The sequence below is a fragment of the Pecten maximus genome, chromosome 6 (assembly GCF_902652985.1).
Source record: "Pecten maximus chromosome 6, xPecMax1.1, whole genome shotgun sequence".
Lineage (NCBI taxonomy): Eukaryota > Metazoa > Mollusca > Bivalvia > Pectinida > Pectinidae > Pecten > Pecten maximus.
Genome location: NC_047020.1, coordinates 21,022,611 through 21,048,058, shown reverse-complemented (window position 1 = coordinate 21,048,058; position 25,448 = coordinate 21,022,611). Strand labels below are relative to the sequence as shown.

The 25,448-nt window shown below is 37.2% G+C and overlaps 2 protein-coding genes across 3 annotated transcripts; both read left to right on the top strand.

Moving 5' to 3' along the window:
• The first annotated feature begins 5,348 nt into the window (after window positions 1-5,348).
• LOC117329213 lies at window positions 5,349-10,740 on the top strand. Of its 2 annotated transcripts, XM_033887030.1 has the most exons (3): window positions 5,349-5,379; window positions 5,556-5,608; window positions 8,799-10,740. In XM_033887030.1, the coding sequence occupies exons 2-3, from the start codon at window positions 5,602-5,604 to the stop codon at window positions 10,538-10,540; spliced, it is 1,749 nt and encodes a 582-aa protein (XP_033742921.1). In that variant the 5' UTR covers window positions 5,349-5,379; window positions 5,556-5,601; the 3' UTR covers window positions 10,541-10,740. The 2 variants fall into 2 exon arrangements, with proteins under 2 accessions (XP_033742921.1, XP_033742922.1); XM_033887031.1 differs by lacking the exon at window positions 5,349-5,379 and having other exon boundaries at window positions 5,396-5,608.
• Window positions 10,741-16,286: 5,546 nt separating this feature from the next.
• On the top strand, window positions 16,287-24,465 carry LOC117329212. Its single transcript, XM_033887029.1, has 4 exons — window positions 16,287-16,678; window positions 19,787-19,856; window positions 21,553-21,598; window positions 23,770-24,465. The coding sequence occupies exons 1-4, from the start codon at window positions 16,537-16,539 to the stop codon at window positions 24,049-24,051; spliced, it is 540 nt and encodes a 179-aa protein (XP_033742920.1). The 5' UTR covers window positions 16,287-16,536; the 3' UTR covers window positions 24,052-24,465.
• The last annotated feature ends 983 nt before the right edge of the window (window positions 24,466-25,448 follow it).

Here is a 25,448-nt window from a genome sequence, read left to right as displayed (position 1 = left end):
CATTGCCCATTGTTACACATCATGACTAGATATTATAATCATTACCAGATCCATGTTTAGCATTGCCCATTGTTACACATCATGACTAGATATTATAATCATTACCAGATCCATGTTTAGCATTGCCCATTGTTACACATCATGACTAGATATTATAATCATTACCAGATCCATGTTTAGCATTGCCCATTGTTACACATCATGACTAGATATTATAATCATTACCAGATCCATGTTTAGAATTGCCCATTGTTACACATCATGACTAGATATTATAATCATTACCAGATCTATGTTTAGCATTGCCCATTGTTACACATCATGACTAGATATTATAATCATTACCAGATCCATGTTTAGCATTGCCCATTGTTACACATCATGACTAGATATTATAATCATTACCAGATCCATGTTTAGCATTGCCCATTGTTACACATCATGACTAGATATTATAATCATTACCAGATCCATAACAACCCATAACATCTACAACACAAACGCTGTACTGGTATACTAAGTAGCAATAGTTTTATTCCAGAGAGGTAGACTTTCCTTCATTGCCATCATACGGAACAGGACAATTGTAAGAATACTCCCAGTCCACAATTTATCTGATTCGAAATTTTAAGATTTATTTATTCACTCAAGCAACACATATGTTACAAGAGGTCAAACTTATAATACAACACAAGTAAAGGATAGATATAACAAACCATTGTGTAATTTTGTACTTTTAAGAGAAAACACGTTTAGGGAAAGTACCCCATTTGGGTAACTTTGTCCAATTAGAGTTTTGTCTCGTACCTTTTGTCATGCTAGGGTGGTACGCAGGGACATATGGATGAGGATATCGGGGGTCATTTAACGAAAAATGAACTTTACTCTCACAATTGTTGCCACCAGTCTAGTGGTTATATCACTGTATGATAACATTAATCAAATTTAAGACATCTTCAATTTATTTAAATAGAATTTAGCCTTGAATGCATTATCCTTAGGTGCCTTATTCCTGTTTTATTAAATGTCATATAATACAAATAGCAATTCACACAAAATTTACAAAATACATGTCTATGACAGTTTCTTTTTCCTTTCTAACACGACTTTTACAGGGAATGTTGATTTTAACAACCAAACAATCGAGGAGCTAGGAGTGGGAATATTGATTTTAAAAATCGGGGAACTAGGAGTGGGATATTGATTTTAACAATCGGGGGAACTAGGAGTGGGATATTGATTTTTAACAATCGAGGAGCAAGGAGTGGGATATTGATTTTCAACAATCGGGGAACTAGGAGTGGGATATTGATTTTAACAATCGGGGAACTAGGAGTGGGATATTGATTTTAACAATCGGGGGAACTAGGAGTGGGATATTGATTTTAACAATCGAGGGAACTAGGAGTGGGATATTGATTTTAACAATCGAGGGAACTAGGAGTGGGATATTGATTTTAACAATCGGGGGAACTAGGAGTGGGATATTGATTTTAACAATCGGGGAACTAGGAGTGGGATATTGATTTTAACAATCGGGGGAACTAGGAGTGGGATATTGATTTTAACAATCGGGGGAACTAGGAGTGGGAATATTGATTTTTAACAATCGAGGAGCAAGGAGTGGGATATTGATTTTCAACAATCGGGGAACTAGGAGTGGGATATTGATTTTAACAATCGGGGGAACTAGGAGTGGGATATTGATTTTAACAATCGGGGAACTAGGAGTGGGATATTGATTTTAACAATCGTGGAACTAGGAGTGGGATATTGATTTTAACAATCGAGGGAACTAGGAGTGGGATATTGATTTTAACAATCGGGGAACTAGGAGTGGGATATTGATTTTAACAATCGGGGAACTAGGAGTGGGATATTGATTTTTAACAATCGGGGGAACTAGGAGTGGGATATTGATTTTTAATAATCGGGGGAACTAGGAGTGGGATATAGATTTTAACAATCGTTGAACTAGGAGTGGGATATTGATTTTAACAATCGGGGGAACTAGGAGTGGAATATTGATTTTAACAATCGGGGAACTAGGAGTGGGATATTGATTTTAACAATCGGGGAACTAGGAGTGGGATATTGATTTTAATAATCGGGGGAACTAGGAGTGGAATATTGATTTTAACAATCGGGGAACTAGGAGTGGGATATTGATTTTTAATAATCGGGGGAACTAGGAGTGGAATATTGATTTTAACAATCGAGGGAACTAGGAGTGGGATATTGATTTTAACAATCGGGGAACTAGGAGTGGGATATTGATTTTTAATAATTGGGGGAACTAGGAGTGGGATATTGATTTTTAACAATCGGGGAACTAGGAGTGGGATATTGATTTTAACAATCGAGGGAACTAGGAGTGGGATATTGATTTTTAACAATCGGGGAACTAGGAATGGGATATTGATTTTAACAATCAGGGAACTAGGAGTGGGATATTGATTTTTAACAATCGGGGAACTAGGAGTGGGATATTGATTTTAACAATCGGGGGAACTAGGAGTGGGATATTGATTTTAACAATCGGGGGAACTAGGAATGGGATATTGATTTGAACAATCGGGGGAACTAGGAGTGGGATATTGATTTTAACAATCGGGGAACTAGGAATGGGATATTGATTTTAACAATCGAGGGAACTAGGAGTGGGAGATTGATTTTTAACAATCGGGGAACTAGGAGTGGGATATTGATTTTAACAATCGGGGAACTAGGAGTGGGATATTGATTTTAACAATCGGGGGAACTAGGAGTGGGATATTGATTTTTAACAATCGAGGAGCAAGGAGTGGGATATTGATTTTCAACAATCGGGGAACTAGGAGTGGGATATTGATTTTCAACAATCGTGGAACTAGGAGTGGGATATTGATTTTAACAATCGGGGAACTAGGAGTGGGATATTGATTTTAACAATCGGGGAACTAGGAGTGGGATATTGATTTTAACAATCGGGGGAACTAGGAGTGGGATATTGATTTTAACAATCGGGGAACTAGGAGTGGGATATTGATTTTTAACAATCGGGGAACTAGGAATGGGATATTGATTTTAACAATCGAGGGAACTAGGAGTGGGATATTGATTTTTAACAATCGGGGAACTAGGAGTGGGATATTGATTTTAACAATCGGGGGGACTAGGAGTGGGATATTGATTTTAACAATCGGGGGAACTAGGAGTGGGATATTGATTTTAACAATCGGGGGAACTAGGAGTGGGATATTGATTTTAACAATCGGGGAACTAGGAGTGGGATATTGATTTTAACAATCGGGGAAACTAGGAGTGGAATATTGATTTTAACAATCGGGGAACTAGGAGTGGGATATTGATTTTAACAATCGGGGGAACTAGGAGTGGGATATTGAATTTTAATAATTGGGGGAACTAGGAGTGGGATATTGATTTTAACAATCGAGTATATAGGAGTGGGATATTGATTTTAACAATCGTGGAACTAGGAGTGGGATATTGATTTTAACAATCGGGGGAACTAGGAGTGGGATATTGATTTTAACAATCGGGGAACTAGGAGTGGGATATTGATTTTTAACAATCGGGGAACTAGGAATGGGATATTGATTTTAACAATCGAGGGAACTAGGAGTGGGATATTGATTTTTAACAATCGGGGAACTAGGAGTGGGATATTGATTTTAACAATCGGGGGGACTAGGAGTGGGATATTCATTTTAACAATCGGCGAACTAGGAGTGGGATATTGATTTTAACAATCGGGGGAACTAGGAGTGGGATATTGATTTTAACAATCGGGGGAACTAGGAGTGGGATATTGATTTTAACAATCGGGGAACTAGGAGTGGAATATTGATTTTAACAATCGGGGAACTAGGAGTGGGATATTGATTTTAACAATCGGGGGAACTAGGAGTGGGATATTGATTTTAATAATTGGGGGAACTAGGAGTGGGATATTGATTTTAACAATCGAGTATACTAGGAGTGGGATATTGATTTTTAATAATCGAGGATATAGGAGTGGGATATTGATTTTTAACAATCGAGGCAACTAGGAGTGGGATACTGTGGGTCTTGCTTTCTCTTCTCTTATACATGAAGGAGTCCCCAATGTCTTGGTGGTCGTTATCTGGACATTACCCAAATCTTCAAACAAAGCATTTCCAATCGAAGAAAGGTTCTGGCACCACCGAATTCCTTCTGTCCTTTACCTTCTCACAAATGCTCAATTGGGAATAATCAGTTGCTATATTGCGGGCAGTCAGTTGGATCAATAATACGATTCTCCAATAAGTCCTTATGATTCCTTGCAATACAAGAGTATGTGAAAAGAGAATGAAATAAATTTGAATTTGACGGCAGTGTAGTTAAAACTGCTTTTCAAGTAAAATATGGTAGCTGATTGTGACTATTTCGTGGTGGCGCTTTGGTGTGTTTCGCTGTGAAATGTATCGGCGCCTTTGTGTATTGGCACAGTGGAATGTCGCTTTGGCCTGTTGGCGCCTTGGGGTTTAAAAACGCAACAAGATGAAAATATGGAAGTTTTTTATGCGGTCATGAATTTGAGATTTATTTCCGTTAACAACTTTCAAACCGAGTACCATTATCTCTTTCTAAGAAATGTTTTTGAAGACTGCCTGCCGATTTATTTGTAAGATATGACAGGCATTTCAAGGTTTGTCCAGCCTAGTTATACAAGGTGCTATCTTAAGTGATGTAAACATGATATTTAATGAGTGAGAATAAATTGAGATATTAAATTAATGTGGTCATGCAAATGATTGAATCTTGGACTCTAGTTACAGAAAGCATCAGTTTAACTGCTGTGATTGCTAATTGGTATAGATACTTGGTTAGACCCACGACATTCCCTCTACCCGTAAATGTTCGGCACATCTAATAGTATGGCACCAAGTCAGCCCTGGAGGATGACAGGTAGGCGTAACACTATGTTTAAAGAATGTTTTAGTTAATGGTGTAAAATATGTAATAAAGACATTTAACTACAGGAGAAAAATCAATGAAACCAGAATAGATAATCATGAGAAAACCAACATGGTCGAGCGAGTGACCATTCATTCTCATCTTCCAATCGGAGAATCAAACCCCGGACATACCTTGGTGAAAGGCGATAACTCTACAAACAAGTAAAATCCTGGTAATGTGTAACCGTGTGACATTTCTGTTAAGAAAGAGTATCTATTAAGATTTCGATTTTTATTATCCATTCACACTCCCGCGGAGATGGCTTCAGTAGTGCTAATCATAACGACGCCATTCCATAGACAAGGCGTCACAAACATTGTGACGTCCTATACATTGTCGTCAACGTCGCTAAGCAACTTGAACGAGGAGGCTGACAGGAATGGCGGGACCCGAAAGGTAATATGTCGTGGAATTGGTGTAGTGGTCTTAGTAGAGGTAATGAGAGCAACATTATCGTATGCTCTTTGAATTCAAAGTTTATAAATATAACCAAACTGGTATTAATGGACTGTATAAATGTCAATTCTCGGATTTATTATTGAGGAACTTCTTTGTCTACTAATTGTTGACAGGTGAAGTTTGATGGAACAGAAAGCTTATCGATGATCAGGGGCGACCATGAAGTGTAAGTACACTGTAATATGTAACTTGTATACAAAATAGAAACCTTATAAATACCGGACACTTTGGATTCCGCAAAAGAAAATCAGGCATACTAATTTCCGGATTACTGCAATTACCGTAATTAAACTAAAATCTAATGACCATTAGAGATTTGTGACTTAGTTCTAATGACCGTTAGAGATTTGTGACTTAGTTCTAACGACCGTTAGAGATTTGTGACTTAGTTCTAACGACCGTTAGAGATTTGTGACTTAGTTCTAACGACCGTTAGAGATTTGTGACTTAGTTTTAACGACCGTTAGAGATTTGTGACTTAGTTCTAACGACCGTTAGAGATTTGTGACTTAGTTCTAATGACCGTTAGAGATTTGTGACTTAGTTCTAATGACCGTTAGAGATTTGTGACTTAGTTCTAATGACCGTTAGAGATTTGGGACTTAGTTCTAATGACCGTTAGAGATTTGTGACTTAGTTCTAATGAAATTTAGAGATTTGTGACTTAGTTCTAATGACCATTAGAGATTTGTGACTTAGTTCTAATGACCGTTAGAGATTTGTGACTTAGTTCTAATGACCATTAGAGATTTGTGACTTAGTTCTAATGACCGTTAGAGATTTGTGACTGAGTTCTAATGACCGTTAGAGATTTGTGACTTAGTTCTAACGACCGTTAGAGATTTGTGACTTAGTTCTAACGACCGTTAGAGATTTGTGACTTAGTTTTAACGACCGTTAGAGATTTGTGACTTAGTTCTAACGACCGTTAGAGATTTGTGACTTAGTTTTAACGACCGTTAGAGATTTGTGACTTAGTTCTAACGACCGTTAGAGATTTGTGACTTAGTTCTAATGACCGTTAGAGATTTGTGACTTAGTTCTAATGACCGTTAGAGATTTGGGACTTAGTTCTAATGACCGTTAGAGATTTGTGACTTAGTTCTAATGAAATTTAGAGATTTGTGACTTAGTTCTAATGACCATTAGAGATTTGTGACTTAGTTCTAATGACCGTTAGAGATTTGTGACTTAGTTCTAATGACCATTAGAGATTTGTGACTTAGTTCTAATGACCATTAGAGATTTGTGACTTAGTTCTAATGACCGTTAGAGATGTGTGACTTAGTTCTAATGACCATTAGAGATTTGTGACTTAGTTCTAATGACCGTTAGAGATTTGTGACTTAGTTCTAATGACCATTAGAGATTTGTGACTTAGTTCTAATGACCGTTAGAGATTTGTGACTGAGTTCTAATGACCGTTAGAGATTTGTGACTTAGTTCTAATGACCGTTAGAGATTTGTGACTGAGTTCTAATGACCGTTAGAGATTTGTGACTTAGTTCTAATGACCGTTAGAGATTTGTGACTTAGTTCTAATGACCATTAGAGATTTGTGACTTAGTTCTAATGACCGTTAGAGATTTGTGACTGAGTTCTAATGACCGTTAGAGATTTGTGACTTAGTTCTAATGACCGTTAGAGATTTGTGACTTAGTTCTAATGACCGTTAGAGATTTGTGACTTAGTTCTAATGACCATTAGAGATTTGTGACTTAGTTCTAATGACCATTAGAGATTTGTGACTTAGTTCTAACGACCGTTAGAGATTTGTGACTTAGTTTTAACGACCGTTAGAGATTTGTGACTTAGTTCTAACGACCGTTAGAGATTTGTGACTTAGTTTTAACGACCGTTAGAGATTTGTGACTTAGTTCTAATGACCGTTAGAGATTTGTGACTTAGTTCTAATGACCGTTAGAGATTTGTGACTTAGTTCTAATGACCATTAGAGATTTGTGACTTAGTTCTAATGACCGTTAGAGATTTGTGACTTAGTTCTAATTACCGTTAGAGATTTGTGACTTAGTTCTAATGACCGTTAGAGATTTGTGACTTAGTTCTAATGACCGTTAGAGATTTGTGACTTAGTTCTAATGACCATTAGAGATTTGTGACTTAGTTCTAATGACCATTAGAAATTTGTGACTTAGTTCTAATGACCGTTAGAGATTTGTGACTTAGTTCTAATGACCGTTAGAGATTTGTGACTTAGTTCTAATGACCGTTAGAGATTTGTGACTTAGTTCTAATGACCGTTAGAGATTTGTGACTTAGTTCTAATGACCGTTAGAGATTTGTGACTTAGTTCTAATGACCATTAGAGATTTGGGACTTAGTTCTAATGACCATTAGAGATTTGTGACTTAGTTCTAATGACCGTTAGAGATGTGTGACTTAGTTCTAACGACCGTTAGAGATTTGTGACTTAGTTCTAACGACCGTTAGAGATTTGTGACTTAGTTCTAATGACCGTTAGAGATTTGTGACTTAGTTCTAACGACCGTTAGAGATTTGTGACTTAGTTTTAACGACCGTTAGAGATTTGTGACTTAGTTCTAATGACCGTTAGAGATTTGTGACTTAGTTCTAATGACCGTTAGAGATTTGTGACTTAGTTCTAATGACCATTAGAGATTTGTGACTTAGTTCTAATGACCATTAGAAATTTGTGACTTAGTTCTAATGACCGTTAGAGATTTGTGACTTAGTTCCATTTCGTTGCCATGATAAAATATCAGCTACTGCCCCATTCTATCCATTTTCAAAACATGATTTATTTTCAGAGTTCTTATCATGAGGTATTTTCGTATTTAATCAAACTTATGTCCAATTATACATTATTGTATGAATTGTTTTACCCTATCTTCACGAAGAGGATTTGTAAATAGTCAGCTGCTAGTTCCGTAAGTGTTTCTGTAGAAGAAATCATACACGTTTTCTTGTTTACCTTAGAGAGCATTTAGAACATAAGACAGCGTTTATGATGCAATTCCTAAAAATCATGTTTTTAATGATAAGAAAAAAGAATCATGCCCGATCGTCAGAGTTGAACTATGATTATAGCAATTAACACCTGACGAATTAAGACTATACTTATTGACTAAGATGCACTTATTTTGACTCTCTAACTACATGTATTGGTTGGGTTTTTTTAAATATTTTTTTATTAATTTATTTATTTAATATTTTTCGTGATTAGGTTATTTCAATATTTGGACACTAAATCAAAAGTGTCACCAACATGTCCGGGTACTTATCATTAGTATTATTATTTTGTTTAATAATTACATGGTAATACAGACTGAATTTAGGTTTAAATAACTAATTTCTGTCCTTTCGTCCATTTATAGATCAAGTGATCACCCGGAACAGGTCGATGGTGAACCTACAGGAAGTGGAACACCAGGTGGCCATCTTGGATGCCAAGCAGGACTTGGAGAGGATGCAACAAGCGGTACGAGAATGGCGAAATAAGAAAGAGGTTGACCCAGACTGCGTCCAGGACTCGGGGAGCGACAGTAGAGTAATAGAATCATACACAAATAGTAATCAAAACGAAGTTATCAACAAAAATACACTGTCGAATAATATATCGTGGGCAAAGGGGAATGAATTCCGTCCTCTTATGGTACCAGCATTAATCAATCAGCCCATTCGGAAATGCTTCTCGGAGTTTCAGTTATGTGGTGACAGAGAGGTCACAGGCGGAACTGGGGTCAGCGTTGGCGATATCTTTCAGGAGGCTTCTTTGCTTCTTAGAAAGGGGTCATCGAATAGCGATGCTGCGGCCAACATGATGCGATATTTGAAACCCTTGGGAGCAGAATCTAAACACTACACCACCCCGAACCAATCGGCCAAAAATTCACCCCGAGATAATCTGATGTGGCAGCAAATTCAGGAAGAAATAGCTGACCAAGGAGATGGAAGGCAGGTCTTACAGGAAGTGCCAGAAGTCGCACAGGGGACGAGGTCACCGCATGCTTCGAAAAGCAGTATGGGAGGGGACACTCGGAAGCAGAGACGCGAACAGCAGGATGCCGACGAGGACCTTGATCAGATAAGCTCCATGCCGTATTGTCATGGAAGATGTGGTATAGTAGAGGTCCTCCCTACCATCATGGAGAAAACATCTCCCACAGCAAGCTCTTCTCAAAGGTCATTCGTTTCTTCGTCAAGGTCAGACGAAATTCTCCAGCCAAAAAATGCACTTATTAAAGTAAAGAAGGGAGCAAATACATCCGCTCTGGCGAAATGCTCATTATGTGAACGATTCGGGTCAAATAGTCAGATAATATTTTCAATAGACAATGTCAAATATACATTTTCTAAAAGTGGACAAAAAAGACTTGAGCCTTATACAGGCAGGAATGGCACTAAGGACAGAACAACGGCCAATACTAACGACAACAAAACGGAACCCACTCACCAAGAAAAGTCGAATAACATGAACTCTAGTGCTGGGCCGTATACACGATATGAAAATCAGAATGTCCATCTCCCTCCTATCAACCCCCGCTCGGACAGCTCGTGTTCACCCCATCAGGAGAATCCCATGAAACCGAAACATCCGTCCAGAGTTTCCCTTCCTCCATTAACGCCACAAACATTTCCTTCGGATCGCAAGTTGCGCCTGTCTGACGTTTGCCGTGCAGACAACAAGAAGCTTCCCCCGATACCGGGTCATGTTGTGTTAAAACGGAAAAAGAAGGTGCACATTCAAAAAGCAGAAATGCCAAGAACACCCGCGAGTTTGTTAAATGGTTGTAAACTTCCGCCATTGAAACTACCGGAAGTATGTGGCCGCGGCAAACCCAGCAGACGACAGAAATACCAAGGCTACCAGTCTCCCTTCTGCGAAAGTATCAGAAACAACAGTCGATGCGAGGAAATAGAGGGGCCTACTGAAACATACGAGGTCGGCAAAATAGCAACCGAGAAAAATCGCGCGGTTGAAATCAAAGACGATCCTACCGAGGAAGCCATACATCTGTTTGTGAAGGTACCTACTATGGAAGCTACAGTTATAGACACACCGAGAACGCCAAGAAAACGGAGGGGCTCGAAAGGATCTAAAACTAGAAAAAATTGAAAGTAATTGTGAACTGGTTTCATAAAACACCTCAATGAATTATTCAAAATAGTTACACTGCTAAATTTGTCAATACTTATCGAAAGAAAAATCAAGAAGAAGTTCTTAATGTCATCATATTAGGAAATGAATTAGGAAATGTTTGAAAAGTCATTATTATGTAAATTTATATACACTAAATAATAATAATACACAAAGAGGAGAAGTTTATATTCTATTTCATTCGCTGATATATAAACACGGATAGATGATTTGATTTGATTTGATTTGTTCCATCGCAACTGGTAGAAACAAGAGATTATCAGTATTAAAACTAACAGTATTATTTCATCAAAAGCCTCACCTACAAACAATCACTGTTACAACCAATCACAACCGACCTCTGTAACAACCAATCACTGTAACAACCAACCACTGTTATATACAATCACTGTTCCAACCAATGACAGCAATCTGATTAAAATCAGCTGTCACGTGTCTACCTTTACTTAGTTATAACAATGTTTGCTTGTAACAGTGATTGGTTGTAACAGTGATTGGTTGTGGTGGTGATCGACTTTAACAATTATAAGCTGTATCGCTAATTGGTTGTAACAGTGATTGGTTATAACAGAAGTTGCTTGTTACTATCATTAGCTGTAAAAATGGGTGCTTGTAATTGTGATTGACTGTAATAGTGATTTGTTGTAACGATGAGTGGTTGTAACAGTGACTAGATGTAACAATGATTGGTTGTAACAGTGATTGGTTGTAACAGTGATTGGTTGAAACAGTGATTGGTTGTAACAATGATTGGTTGTAACAATGATTGGTTGTAACAGTGATTGGTTGTGGTGGTGATCGGCTTTAAAAATTATTAGCTGTACCGATAATTGGTTGTAACAGTAATTGGTTGTAAAAGTGATTGGATGTAACAGTTATTAGCTGTAACAGTGATATGTTGTGATGGTGATTGGTTGTAACAGTGATCAATTGTTACAATGAATGGTTGTCACATCTATAAGCTGTAACAACGATTTGTTAAAAATGATCGGCTGTGCTAGTAATTGGTTATAATAGTAGTTGGTTGTTACTATTATTAGCTGTAACAGTGATTGGTTGTTAATATCGATTTGTTGTAACGGTATTAGGTTGTAACAGAGGTCGGTTGTAACGCTAATTGACTGTACAAGTGATTGACTGTAACATTGATTGACTGTTACAATAATTGGTTGTGATGGTGATTGACTGTAATAATAATTGGTTGTGATGGTGATTGATTGTAACAATAATTGGTTGTGATGGTGATTGATTGTAACAATAATTGGTTGTGATGGTGATTGATTGTAACAATAATTGGTTGTGATGGTGATTGACTGTAATAATAATTGGTTGTGATGGTGATTGATTGTAACAATAATTGGTTGTGATGGTGATTGATTGTAACAATAATTGGTTGTGATGGTGATTGATTGTAACAATAATTGGTTGTGATGGTGATTGATTGTAACAATAATTGGTTGTGATGGTGATTGATTGTAACAATAATTGGTTGTGATGGTGATTGATTGTAACAATAATTGGTTGTGATGGTGATTGACTGTAACAATAATTGGTTGTGATGGTGATTGATTGTAACAATAATTGGTTGTGATGGTGATTGATTGCAACTGTAATTAGGCGTCAAAGCAATTGGTTGTAACAGCGCTTGTTGCACAACTTGTTTATGTAGCAGTGATAAGTTGTAACAGTGACTGGCTGTTACAGTCACCACCAATCACTGTTAAAACAATCACTGTTACAACTTATAACTGTTACAAACATTCATTGTAATAACCAATCACTGTTATAACTTATAACTGTTACAACCATTCATTGCAATAACCAATCACTGTTATAACCATAAACTATTACAACCAATCACTGTTCCAACCAAAAACTGTTATAAGCAATCGCTGTTACAGTTAACTGTTACAACCAGGCACAGTCACAACCCATCACCGGCCTATAACCATTGAAACCAATCACTGTTACAGTCAATTAGCTTTACAATCAATCACTGTTTCAATCAATCACTGCTGTAACCAATCACTGTTATAACCAATCACTGTTACAACCTATCACTGTTACAACCAATCACTGTTATAACCAATCACTGTTACAACCAATCCTACAACCAATCACTGTTATAGCCAATCACTGTTACAACCAATCACTGTTACAACCAATCACTGTTACAACCAATCCTACAACCAATCACTGTTATAACCAATCCTACAACCAATCATTGTTACAACCAATCACTGTTACAACCAATCACTGTTTTAGCTAATAACTGTTACAACCAATCACTGTTACAACCAATCACTGTTATAGCTAATAACTGTTACAACCAAACACTGTTACAACCAATCACTGCTTTAGCTAATAACTGTTACAACCAATCACTGTTACAACCAAACACTGTTACAACCAATCACTGTTACAACCAATCACTGTTACAACCAATCACTGTTATAGCTAATAACTGTTACAACCAATCACTGTTACAACCAAACACTGTTACAACCAATCACTGTTACAACCAATCACTGTTACAACCAATCACTGTTACAACCAATCATTGTAACAACCAATCACTGTTACAACCAATCACTGTTATAGCTAATAACTGTTATAACCAATCACTGTTACAACCAATCACTGTTACAACTAATCACTGTTACAACCAATCACTGTTTTAGCTAATAACAGTTACAACCAATCACTGTTATAGCTAATCACTAGTACAACCAATCACTGTTACAACCAATCACTGTTATAGCTAATAACGGTTACAACCAATCAGTGTTATAGCTAATCACTGTTACAACCAATCACTGTTACAACCAATCATTATAACAACCAATCACTGTTACAACCAATCACTGTTACAACCAATCACTGTTACAACCAATCACTGTTACAACCAATCACTGTTTTAGCTAATAACTGTTACAACCAATCAGTTTTACAACCAATCACTGTTACAACCAATCACTGTTATAGCTAATAACGGTTACAACCAATCAGTGTTATAGCTTATAACTGTTACAACCAATCACTGTTACAACCAATCATTATAACAACCAATCACTGTTACAACCAATCACTGTTACAACCAATCACTGTTTTAGCTAATAACAGTTACAACCAATCAGTGTTATAGCTAATCACTGTTACAACCAATCACTGTTACAACCAATCGCTGTTATAGCTAATCACTGTTACAACCAATCACTGTTACAACTAATCACTGTTATAGCTAATCACTGTTACAACCAATCACTGTTACAACCAATCATTGTAACAACCAATCACTGTTACAACCAATCACTGTTACAACCAATCACTGTTTTAGCTAATAACTGTTACAACCAATCAGTTTTACAACCAATCACAGTTACAACCAATCACTGTTATAGCTAATCACTAGTACAACCAATCACTGTTACAACCAATCACTGTTATAGCTAATAACTGTTACAACCAATCACTGTTACAACCAATCAGTGTTATAGCTAATCACTGTTACAACCAATCACTGTTACAACCAATCACTGTTACAACCAAACACTGTTACAACCAATCACTGTTACAACCAATCACTGTTACAACCCATCACTGTTACAACCAATCACTGTTACAACCAAACACTGTTACAACCAATCACTGTTACAACCAATCACTGTTATAGCTAATAACTGTTACAACCAAACACTGTTACAACCAATCACTGTTACAACCAATCACTGTTACAACCAATCACTGTTACAACCAATCACTGTTACAACCAATCACTGTTATAGCTAATAACTGTTACAACCAATCACTGTTACAACCAATCACTGTTACAACCAATCACTGTTACAACCAATCGCTGTTATAGCTAATCACTGTTACAACCAAACACTGTTACAACCAATCACTGTTACAACCAATCACTGTTCCAGTATATTGAAAACCCTTATAACAAACAGCTTGGATTTATTCCTGATATTTGGTGTATTTTATACAAATACAACTTACAGAATTTCCTGCAGGAGTACTTGGTAAATATCTACTTCCCTTCTAAAACGGCTTGGAAACGGATTGTCTCACATTCTATTAAAACAATGGAAGACACCCTCCTGAAAGACAGACTTGTGACAGATTTAGACTTTTTGAGATTAAGAGACATCCATGATACAAATAAATATCCATATATTCTATGGAATACACCAAAAACTAGTAAAGACCTCCAAATTGTCAAGTTCGTGTGTAAAATGGTGGCATGCTCCCCCCAGTGGAAGGAGCAACGATGTAAATATTATGTAATGTATCGCCATTCTCCACTTTGTAACTGTGTGTAGTGCTACAGCTGACCTTCGTGACATATTCACATCACTGGTAATAGATAATTCCGGCATCGAATTATTTATCTACTTGGACAACTTACACCATGAGAATTTCCTTAGAACTCTTCTTGGCAAAACAATTCCAGCAGAGATATACGAATCTATAGAGGATTACCAGGGATTTTTATTGGATAGTGCTAAATACATTAGAAGTGCTGCACATGTGTTTTTCTCCTAAACTAACTCATCATGTAACTTATGCAATACTACAAACAGTACCAGTATTAAATGTGACAGCAATAGTAATGTAATTCATACATGGACATGTAGAAAACAATTCAATTGATCACATTCAACCTAATTTTATGTAAATATTAACTTTTCATTTTGTAAATCTCTTAACAGAGGAATAAAATATTTGATTGATGATCACTGTTACAGCCGATCACTTGGCAATTACCGTCACCGCGATGGCAGAGTGGTTAAGGTGTACCGACACTTTATCACTAGCCCTCCATCTCCGGGTTGCGAGTTCGAAACCTACGTGGGGCAGTTGCCAGGTACTGACCGTAGGCCGGTGGTTTTTCTCCGGGTAATCCGGCTTTCCTCCCACCTCCAAAACCTGGCACGTCCTTAAATGACCCTGGCTGTTAATAGGACGTTAAACAAAAACAAACAAACCGTCACAACCATTCACCGATACAACTAGTCATTTAAAACCAATTACTGTTAAACAATCACATTTACAACTGAGACAACTGTACAATCACTTAACGTGTGACATCGTATTGTTTTATGGTCCGTCGACAATTTAAGTGATTTAGGGCCAATATCACCATGGATCAGTTGTATGATTAGCTCACTTAGCAGTCGCCAATTCGTCGTTCGAGAACTTTTTCTTTGAATCGTAACTAGTCGTGAACGACTGATTTTTTTTATCTGTCAGAAGCATCCTTGTAGAAGGGGAAGATAATAGTGACTCTGGCTCCCCTGGGCAGGACCTAATAGAGGAAACCGACGTCATTTTTAAAATGGCTACTCATGTTTTCCGATGATCCTTGAAATATCCGGGTAAACAATGCAGGCCATTTGGGCCTTTTGTTTTACATTACATTCATACAACTTGACACAAGGACACATTATAATAGACAGAGTCAGTGAAATATGGATCCTTGCTGTGATAGTGACGTTGGTTTATGTGGAGATTTGTTTCTGAGAAAAGGGCATTGGACCATAACAGTCAACGCACCACTTAACACTGCGTCAAGCTAACAATACTCATAGATGTCGGTCACGGTGGTCATTTTGTCACGTGACCAAATATGCTATCGTAAAGTCCAATGTCGTGTTGGTCAACAATATTAACACTGCGTCCTGTTTATCTATCCTATGCATATCACACACAATGTTATCCAAACACCATTACCTAAGTTCACAAACGTGTATAGTATGCCCCATGTTCAATTTTCTATGCCAAGCAAGTCCTCCCCGAAAGTGAACCTGACCTAACACACCCAATAATAACTTATATATGTACAGGATTATAGCTCGGAATCACCGTACTACAACTGTCGCTCACGTGGTGTCAACTCTCCGCCTCGGAGGAAAGGACTGTGTCACTTTTTAAACAGCCGTACAATAATGGAGGGCGTTCTACAGATGCCGGGTTGGATTTTGATCTGGTTTTACTCCACCGCCGCCATCTGTACGTGGGATGCAAGCTTTATTGTTTTCCGACCTCATTCCCTGCCCGGGGGTAGACTGGCCTATATCTGGTACCTCTGTAAGTACACATAAAAGAAAGTATGTCACCCTTCGCAAAACAAGTCGGGTAAGTTTTGGCAGAGTGATATCTAATACTTGTATCGTACGTAATTCTTACTCCTGTTGTAGTTTGTTAATATAGGTTACTTATATGCACAGTTGCTACATTATTATCGTTCAGATATCAGTGTCGTTTACCTGGTTCAAAGTCTCTAACTGTTCATGTAGATTTATTCTGGAATGTTTGATTTAATACCCACAGGCACATGTTGATCTTTTATATCGAGGTCCGACAATTAAAGTGAATTAAAACGTAAACATAGAATGAGATTATAGTCAGTGAAATCCTACCCCCCCCCCCCCCCCCCTCCCCTTCCTCTCCCCATGTCTCCACCCATCCCATGTCTTCACCCTCCCCATCTCTTCCCGTACCCCTACCAGGAAAATCCCGTCCCCACACCACCCCATGCCCCACCCTCCCCCATCTCTTCCCGTAACCCTACCAGTAAAATCCCCTCCCCACCCCACCCCATGTCCCCACCCTCCCCATCTCTTCCCGTACCCGTGTCAGTAAAATCCCGTCCCCACCCCACCCCTTGTCCCCACCCTCCCCATCTCTTCCCGTAACCCTACCAGTAAAATCCCGTCCCCACACCACCCCATGCCCCACCCTCCCCCATCTCTTCCCGTACCCGTACCAGTAAAATCCCGTCCCCACCCCACACCATGTCCCCACCCTCCCCATCTCTTCCCGTAACCCTACCAGTAAAATCCCGTCCCCACCCCACCCCATGTCCCCACCCTCCCCATCTCTTCCCGTACCACTACCAGTAAAATCCCGAATCAATCAAATTTTATGTCACTTTTCATTTCACTTCAGTATGCAAATAGTAAGCATAAAGCGATTCGCGACAATGTGTCAAGTGGCCCACACCACCTGAACGTTCAGCTTACCTACTGAAACATTTATGACGTAGCCTTCAAACTGAGTGAACTTTGATTGTATTTACACTGGTTTGAGATTGAGTTTTAGCGATCCTTAGGACCTATTTTTAAAATATGTAATTGACGTAATTGCTAAAATAATCCGACGAGTGTCCCGATCCAGTTTCACGAATATTTGTTAAATACCTGGGAATAGGGTACGTTTTCTTACACGTATTACTAACCCTCTCTACGTTATATGTAGGCTGACTCGACATCTACCAACTGGTCCGTGGGAGACTTTTAACAAGTTTCGCATGGACTGTAAATTACAAAACCATAATTCAATGCTGTTTACGTTACACTTCTGTTTGATGGTGTTCTACATAGACAAATCTACACTTACTTAACAAACGTTACAGTTGTTGTGTGTCTTACATGTATGAGTAAATAGTTGATTATTCTGTGTTGTATGGTTAGAGTATAGGAATACTGTCTGAGTTGTCTCCCTTGTTAACAGACAAGGCATCGCTACGATGCATCGTCTGGAAATGCCACTATCACAAATCACTTTCAAGAGGAATATTGACTTGATGATATCAGCTCGTGGTTCCTTTACAAATACTACTGTCAATTATAAACCATACCAGGATATCAATGGGAATGAGAATAATAATAAACGAGACCCCTTAACGAGATCCCAAAGGGATCTTGGTGCCACCATTGAAAGATCTTGAGAGGTAATGATCTTTTCTCTACGTTAATGACAAGATCCTAGAGAGATCTAAGAAGAACTTCATGTGAATTAGAAATGGCAATACCAAACTTAACAACGGACTCGGATATAAAGAGGTTTGAAAACTTCTCAAGAAATAGCGAGAGCAAACTTCAACCTTCAAAGATGGCTGCCTGTTGGCCATTTTCTTTTCTGGGTCAGATTCAGAAGTGAATGGGCACAACAAAGGACCAACGGAAACCAACACAATTATGAAGTTTGAGAAAAGAAATCATACTTGTACTTTTTTTCACGAAATAGATATAACTATCTTCAAGTGTCAAAATGTTTTCTAGATCAGCCTCAAAATTGAACGGGTACAACTTGGGACCCAGGGGAATCGACATTTGAAGTTTGTAAAAAGTAGTCCTCTCAGTACTCAAGAAATTGCGACAAAAAATGCAACTGTTAAAATCAAAGATGAACGTTTTGTCGGCCATTTTGTTTTCTGGGTCAGATTCAAAGAATCATATTGGCACATCTAGGGACCAAGGAGAACATGCCTTGGAAGTTTGAGAAAACTCCTCTGCGTACTTCTCAAGAAATTGCGATAACACACTTCAACTCTCATAGATCATAGCGGTCATTTTGTGTTTCTTTATCAGACCCAAAATAAATTGTGCACAGCTAGGGATCAAGGGGAACCCACATATGAAGTTTGAGAAAAGTCCTTCCAGTACTTATCAAGAAATAACTATAACAAGGACTGTTTACGAACAAGCGGTGAACACCCTTGTATAAAACAACGAATTGAAAGTGTCTTTGAGACGGGAAACTGAAGCGCCCTTTCTGTTTCAGATTTATTTAAATTGTAAAGTAAACTGTAAAAATGGACATTGGACTGTTACTACACGATAGCCACAGTCGAAGCGAGTACAGTACATGGTTTGTAACAGATACGCAATCAAACCGGGCAATGTTCTATCTATCACAAAAACAAACGATAACAATAAAACAACTTATACGCAGATTACCTTGTTAGCATATAGAGACTTAACATAAAGTCCTACACCATGGACGGTCCCAGTAATGGACATGTACTTTTGTGATTGTGTATTGTGTATTACTATATTTCATTTTATTGTTTTGTAATGTCTTCTCTCTGATGTGTGGAAAAACACAATGAGAAATAAAAGAATCTGAATCAGTATTATCATGATACGTAGGACCCGATACACGTGCCAGGTCCCTGTGTTTTATATAAACAATGCCGAACCAAACCATAAATAAATATTGGCTTATATAAAAAAATTGAGCATTTGTTAGAACTAGCTTCGAAATTTGTTCTTTCAAAATCTTGGATTTGCAGCATTTACTACAAGATCGAAATGCTGTGTATAAAGAGATAATATTAATTATAGATTAATTAATTATTAAAAGAAAACATTTATCAACACGTAAAACAATGTGTGACATTTATTATTGTAGATAAGCACTATGTGACGGTGGACCAGCGGTATGCTGATCTGAAAGACGACTTTGTGTTTGCTCAGAGTTTGTAAGTGTCAAAACTATTGTTTGTGACTACATCTATTGTTTTTACGTCGCCTCTATTGTTTACATTGCACATTTATTGTTGTATTTTAAAGCTATTGTTTGTTTTGGGTTTTCTTTTTTTGTAAATCTCGTATGCTAAAGCTATTGTTTGTTTTGGGGGGTTTTTCGTTGTAAATATCGTATGTTAAAACTATTGTTTGTGACCGAAAAGGGTCAAATTAACTGAAATTTCATGAAATTTCTTCTCAAGACTTAAATAAGGTAGAATCAAACACTCTTCATAGCTGGAAGGGTCTTAATGTGCTTTACCAAAATTGTGAATTTCATGACCCTGGTTCACACTTTTGTCCCTCGGAGGTTAATTTTTACTATATTTTATATAAGTAAATCACATTTTTGACTATCATTTGTTTTATTTCTATTGGAATTCATTCTAACTTTGTGAAAATTAGCAGCATGGGATAACGGCTTGATGGTATGCACATGTTGGCCTTGACTGACCCTAGGGACTGATGGGCGGGGCCAAAAAGGGTCACTTGTTTTGTTTGTCCAAGCTATTGTTTGTACATCACATCTATTGGTTCTTCGTCTTAGATATTGTTTGTACATCACAACTATTTTTTTCAGGATTTTTATTTTATTCCGTTATGCATCAGCATATAGGATTATAATATACATACAAATTATAACATATTTCATTTTACAAGATGGCGGAGAACACAGCCAGCATAATTCAAAACATAATTAAAGTACAGCTCAATGCATCATAACATTATGACGTCATCATGAAAAAAGTTCATATAATGAGTAATATAAACCCCTCGTTCTGGACAGTAGGGAAAACATGATCTTTTGACGTTAGAACGTTAGAAAGATGGCAAATTTGAACAATATCTGAACTATTTAAAAGTAATTTTCTCTTAGTCGTAGCATGAATTAACATTATTGCTAGAGAACAGTTCTGTTATTTTGTAAACCGATGATCGACGGTAAAAGTATGGATTGATATCTTTAACTCTTTAATCTGAATAAGTTGCACACAACAATATCAAATGAGTTTCATCTTCAACTTCATTACTTTTACAAAGCGTACATAACTTTTCAGATCTAGGGATACCACGTTGTCTACCAGTTTCAACATTCAGCGAATGTGCATTCGTCCTATATTTAGCTAAAATATGTCTGTTTGACCCACCTACCATACATTTTATCTGATTATACAAACTGTATATGCCCCCACTATGAGTATCGTGTCAGCGTGTAGCGGGTAGTTTAACGACTGTGCACAAATTCCGAACTTAGGTCCATATATATGCATAAGTATACATATAATACTGTACTTACATATTTCGTACGTATACATGTAATCAATTTAAATGGGGTGTGAGTCGGAACTCCGGAACTCGAATAATACATATATATGGACCTTAGGCTGGGAATCGGGGACTTGAATAATAGATTGATATGGACCGTAAATTAGGAATACAGTAGTCGGATAATGGACTTATATGGACCTTAGATTAGGAAATTGTGCAAAGTCCATGACCATGTCCTCTTAGTTTTTCAGTCATGTAAAGTTTGTGTTCATGTATCACGATATTGTTGTATAGTCAATGTATTTTAAATAATATCACCAGAAATTGTGCTTACTTACATAAAAAAAACTACAATGTATTTTTAACATTTTCTTTTTTCAGACTAAATTATGTAGAAGTTGTCCTGAACATCATAGCGATAATCATGGTACGTAACTAGATAGTCAGAGTCTGTATAAGAGTTATTGCCCTTCCATCGGAAGATCATTTATTTTATAAACAATTTCATTACTGAGAATTGGTTCGTGTGGGTACGCGACAGGTGGCGTTACTGGTCAAGATGAAGTATGTGATTGGTCAATGTAGCGGTAAATGCAAAATGCAGATATGCAGTTAAAAACGAAACAAAAGTTAAGGTTGAATGCAAGCTGAATAAGTCCATGGATGTATCTTTTCAAATGACACATTAATAAAATTATATTCCTGATTCAAATGCAGTCTTATTATCACCAAAAATGATTCAAACTGATATAATTTTGTTATCCGTGTCGAAACGCATTAGTTCGTTGATTTATTTCACCAGCAGTTTTACATTATAACCACCAGCATTAAAACTATGCCATTTATCTTTTTTAAATGTATATGAACACGTAATTTCAGTATTCAAATATGTCTTAATATTCATACAAAGATGTTGGCGTTTTATATTGGACTGAATAATATGTAACATTGATGTGGCAGCTAATTATTTATATTCGCCAATGGTCGTCTGGTTCCTTGATCAAAAGTGCATATCTCCTTTGACAAGTGTTTGTTGAGAAAGTTTACTTCAATCTACAGGTAATTTGAGCGTTGACGAAAAATGTCGAGATGTAGCAATTACGTTATACCATTGTACCTATATACGATATAATAATTTGAATGCGAGATCTCCGAGTCTGACTTAAAGGAAAATTATTTTCCCTTTCTTATTGGAATGACGATAATAATAACGGTGCATTGGTATCTGGAGTGTATTCTAACTGACCACCATATATCTAATGATGTGTAGGGGAATACGCCAGAATCAAACGTCCCTGTGATTTCAATGTATTCGACCTAAACTCTATTCGGTCTGAAACTCGGACAACACAAAACATCTAGCAGTCGAAGTGCCTTTTGGTCATGATGATGGCAGTCATGTTAATACTCGTATATCAGCGATTTAGAAAGCAATTCACCACTACGTGACAACTCAAAATCGTAAGCACACAATCTCGTAAAAATTAAGAGATAATGTTGAGGGCAGTAGACTGAAGGGTGTCAGGATGTATTCATTCCTGATTTCATCAGTGTCAAATGGCAATTAAAACATATGCATGTCACATCGGGCTGACGCTCTCGACAATCCAGGCTTTTTATTGGCTATTTAATATGTACTTTATTAACCACTTGTTATGACGACGAAACTATTCCACGTGCTAATCTGCGCGAGGCGTGTAGTATCAGATACGGGTGTCGTGTGGTTCTCAATCTTAACTTATTCAACTTGTCGTGTTTACATTAAAACTTTAATAACCGTAAGTTGGTGAACTCTAGCATGAATCGCTATGAAATAAAGTTTTAACGTTTAAAATAGAAGCCTTTTATTAGAAGTTAAAGAGCTTTTCAGCAAAAAAAATATATAGAGACGACCCCCGGTGAAGACTTTGTTGACGCAATCACAAATTGATGTTTGACTCCTGTTTGACTTCAGTAAGCCAGTAAAAGTGGTGATGAAATACAACAAAACATTGTTAAACATCATTCCATATTTTTCTAACGATCGTTTACATATCTAACCAATAATATCTGGTAATAAATCTCTGTAATCATTTTATTGTAAAGCCGACCGTGGTGACCATGACAACCATTTCGTTATTTCCGGAGTTCGCTATATTTAATCGGGTCATAAATAATATCACTTGTAATATTTTTGTAGTTCCCGAATGCACTATTTCACCATACCGAAATACTCTAAATCTCGCGAACTGATCTTTTCAGACATATTTGCGAATACATTGTTTCGCGAACGCTGATCTAGAAATGACTTTAACTTCGCGAATAATGAGTTTTTAGAGTCGCGGACTCCTATATCGGTAACCGGTAGCCTGGCAACCATTCAAGTGTTATTTTCGTAGAAATAACATCAACGGTTTTGAATTCGCGATTGGCTATCCTCGCATAATAACGCGAAAATAACTCCCACGCGAAATATAAGTGATTTACAGTATGTATCTTGATTCGGTAATTGTCTTAGAGTTTTAAGGGATTAATAATCCATAGTGATCCACATAATTAGCCTTTAAATTTCTTACTGAATAAGTTTTGTGTCATTCAAGATTTTCATTGATCTTGCAGCATTACCGGAAGAGCCGCCATACGGTTCCGCTGGCGTTCACAGTGACTGTTATGACGTTCTGGAAGACAGTGCTCTATTTCCTGATGTACCTTGTCTCCGACACCTACCGGAAGAACAACACAATGGTGGAACACATTTTCCTTTTCGTGATTCCCAACGGTTTCTGGATCGTCGTCCCATTCCTCGTAATGATCAAACTCTGGGGATGTCTACTTCCGCGTGGCGAAGATGAAGTCAGAGGATTGGCGAACACCCGGAAACGAAAAACAAAGGCGTCGTAGATATTCCTATCATTTAAAGACTTTTCGTATTACGCTAGTCTTACACAGACTTAAGTGCATCATTCTCCATCAAGTTGTTTCAGTTAGTTAAGGGAGTATGCTAGCTTACTAATCTATGGCAATGTATGGATATTTGTTAGCACGAAAACATCGACACGCATCTCCTTAAAATTGATTATAATGTATGCAATGAAGGTTCCATAATGCATTGAGAAGACGACGATATTGGGAGATGTACGACAACAAACTTGTGCTCAATGCGTAATTAATCCTGGATGTTTTAATTAGTATCAATATATGAGCTGAAACAAATAAATAATGATAGGCTACAGCATCCATCGTCGGTCAAAGATAAAGAAGACTATACAGGTTGTATAGCATTATAAATAAAGGGATATAAAAGTCTACTTGTCAGAAGGTCTTTATGGTCATTATGTTTGGTTATTAGCTACCGGAGATGAAATACTTATGAATTTCGTAATATTGATAATTTCGATTTATTCTCAGAGCCAAATATTTAAAACAACATCTACATACTGTATTTGTGCTGCTGATAGTATAAAATGTCGTTACGAAAAAGAATTTTGATCCACATACACAACTTATATGTAACAGAAATTGTCATCTTCCATTCCATATCATAACGAACTAGGTGAGTGCTGCAGGCCCATTAGACCCCTTGTTTATGCACAGTATTTTATATATACTTATCGTCATCTTTGGTTTTTGAACAATTGAAATACACGGTGTCTGCATGTACGTTGACATAAATACAATCGCAACGAAGAGAGATTTATAGAATTGCACTCACTCACGAGTTTTTTCCTACACGAAAGAAATCTATCCGAACGTCATTTAAATGATTATTAGTTTTAAAAATTCGAATAAATTGCGAAGAAATCGAACAAATAATATGACAGGTTCCATTTGAAATCGCTTCATTCGATGGTGGAATCAGTGACAAGCTCCAAAGATATATATTTCATGGTCGTTTTAATAAATGTTTAAGATTATTTGAAATAATTAAAAGTGTAATTCATCAGTTACAGTGTAGTCTTTACCTTTTCGCTTCCTTATGTAAGTCACTTCATGGACATTATGATATTACCTTCATACAGCTATGACTGAAATATGATCAGTATCATTTAGACTTTTCTCTTCGCATTTCATTAGATGTAAACATTTTGGTGATGATTAGCTGTTACAGCCGCTTCATCACCTTTAATAATTTGTACGGCTTATTTATCGGCTTGAACAATGGCAATTTAATGGCTTCCACATTTTTTCAGTTATAGAATGCCTCAGCGCGAGCTCCAGCAGCGTCCACAAGTCTCATATACATGTTGCTTAGATGCCACCTCGTCACACCTTTTTTGTCTTCTTATGGGGAGAATCGA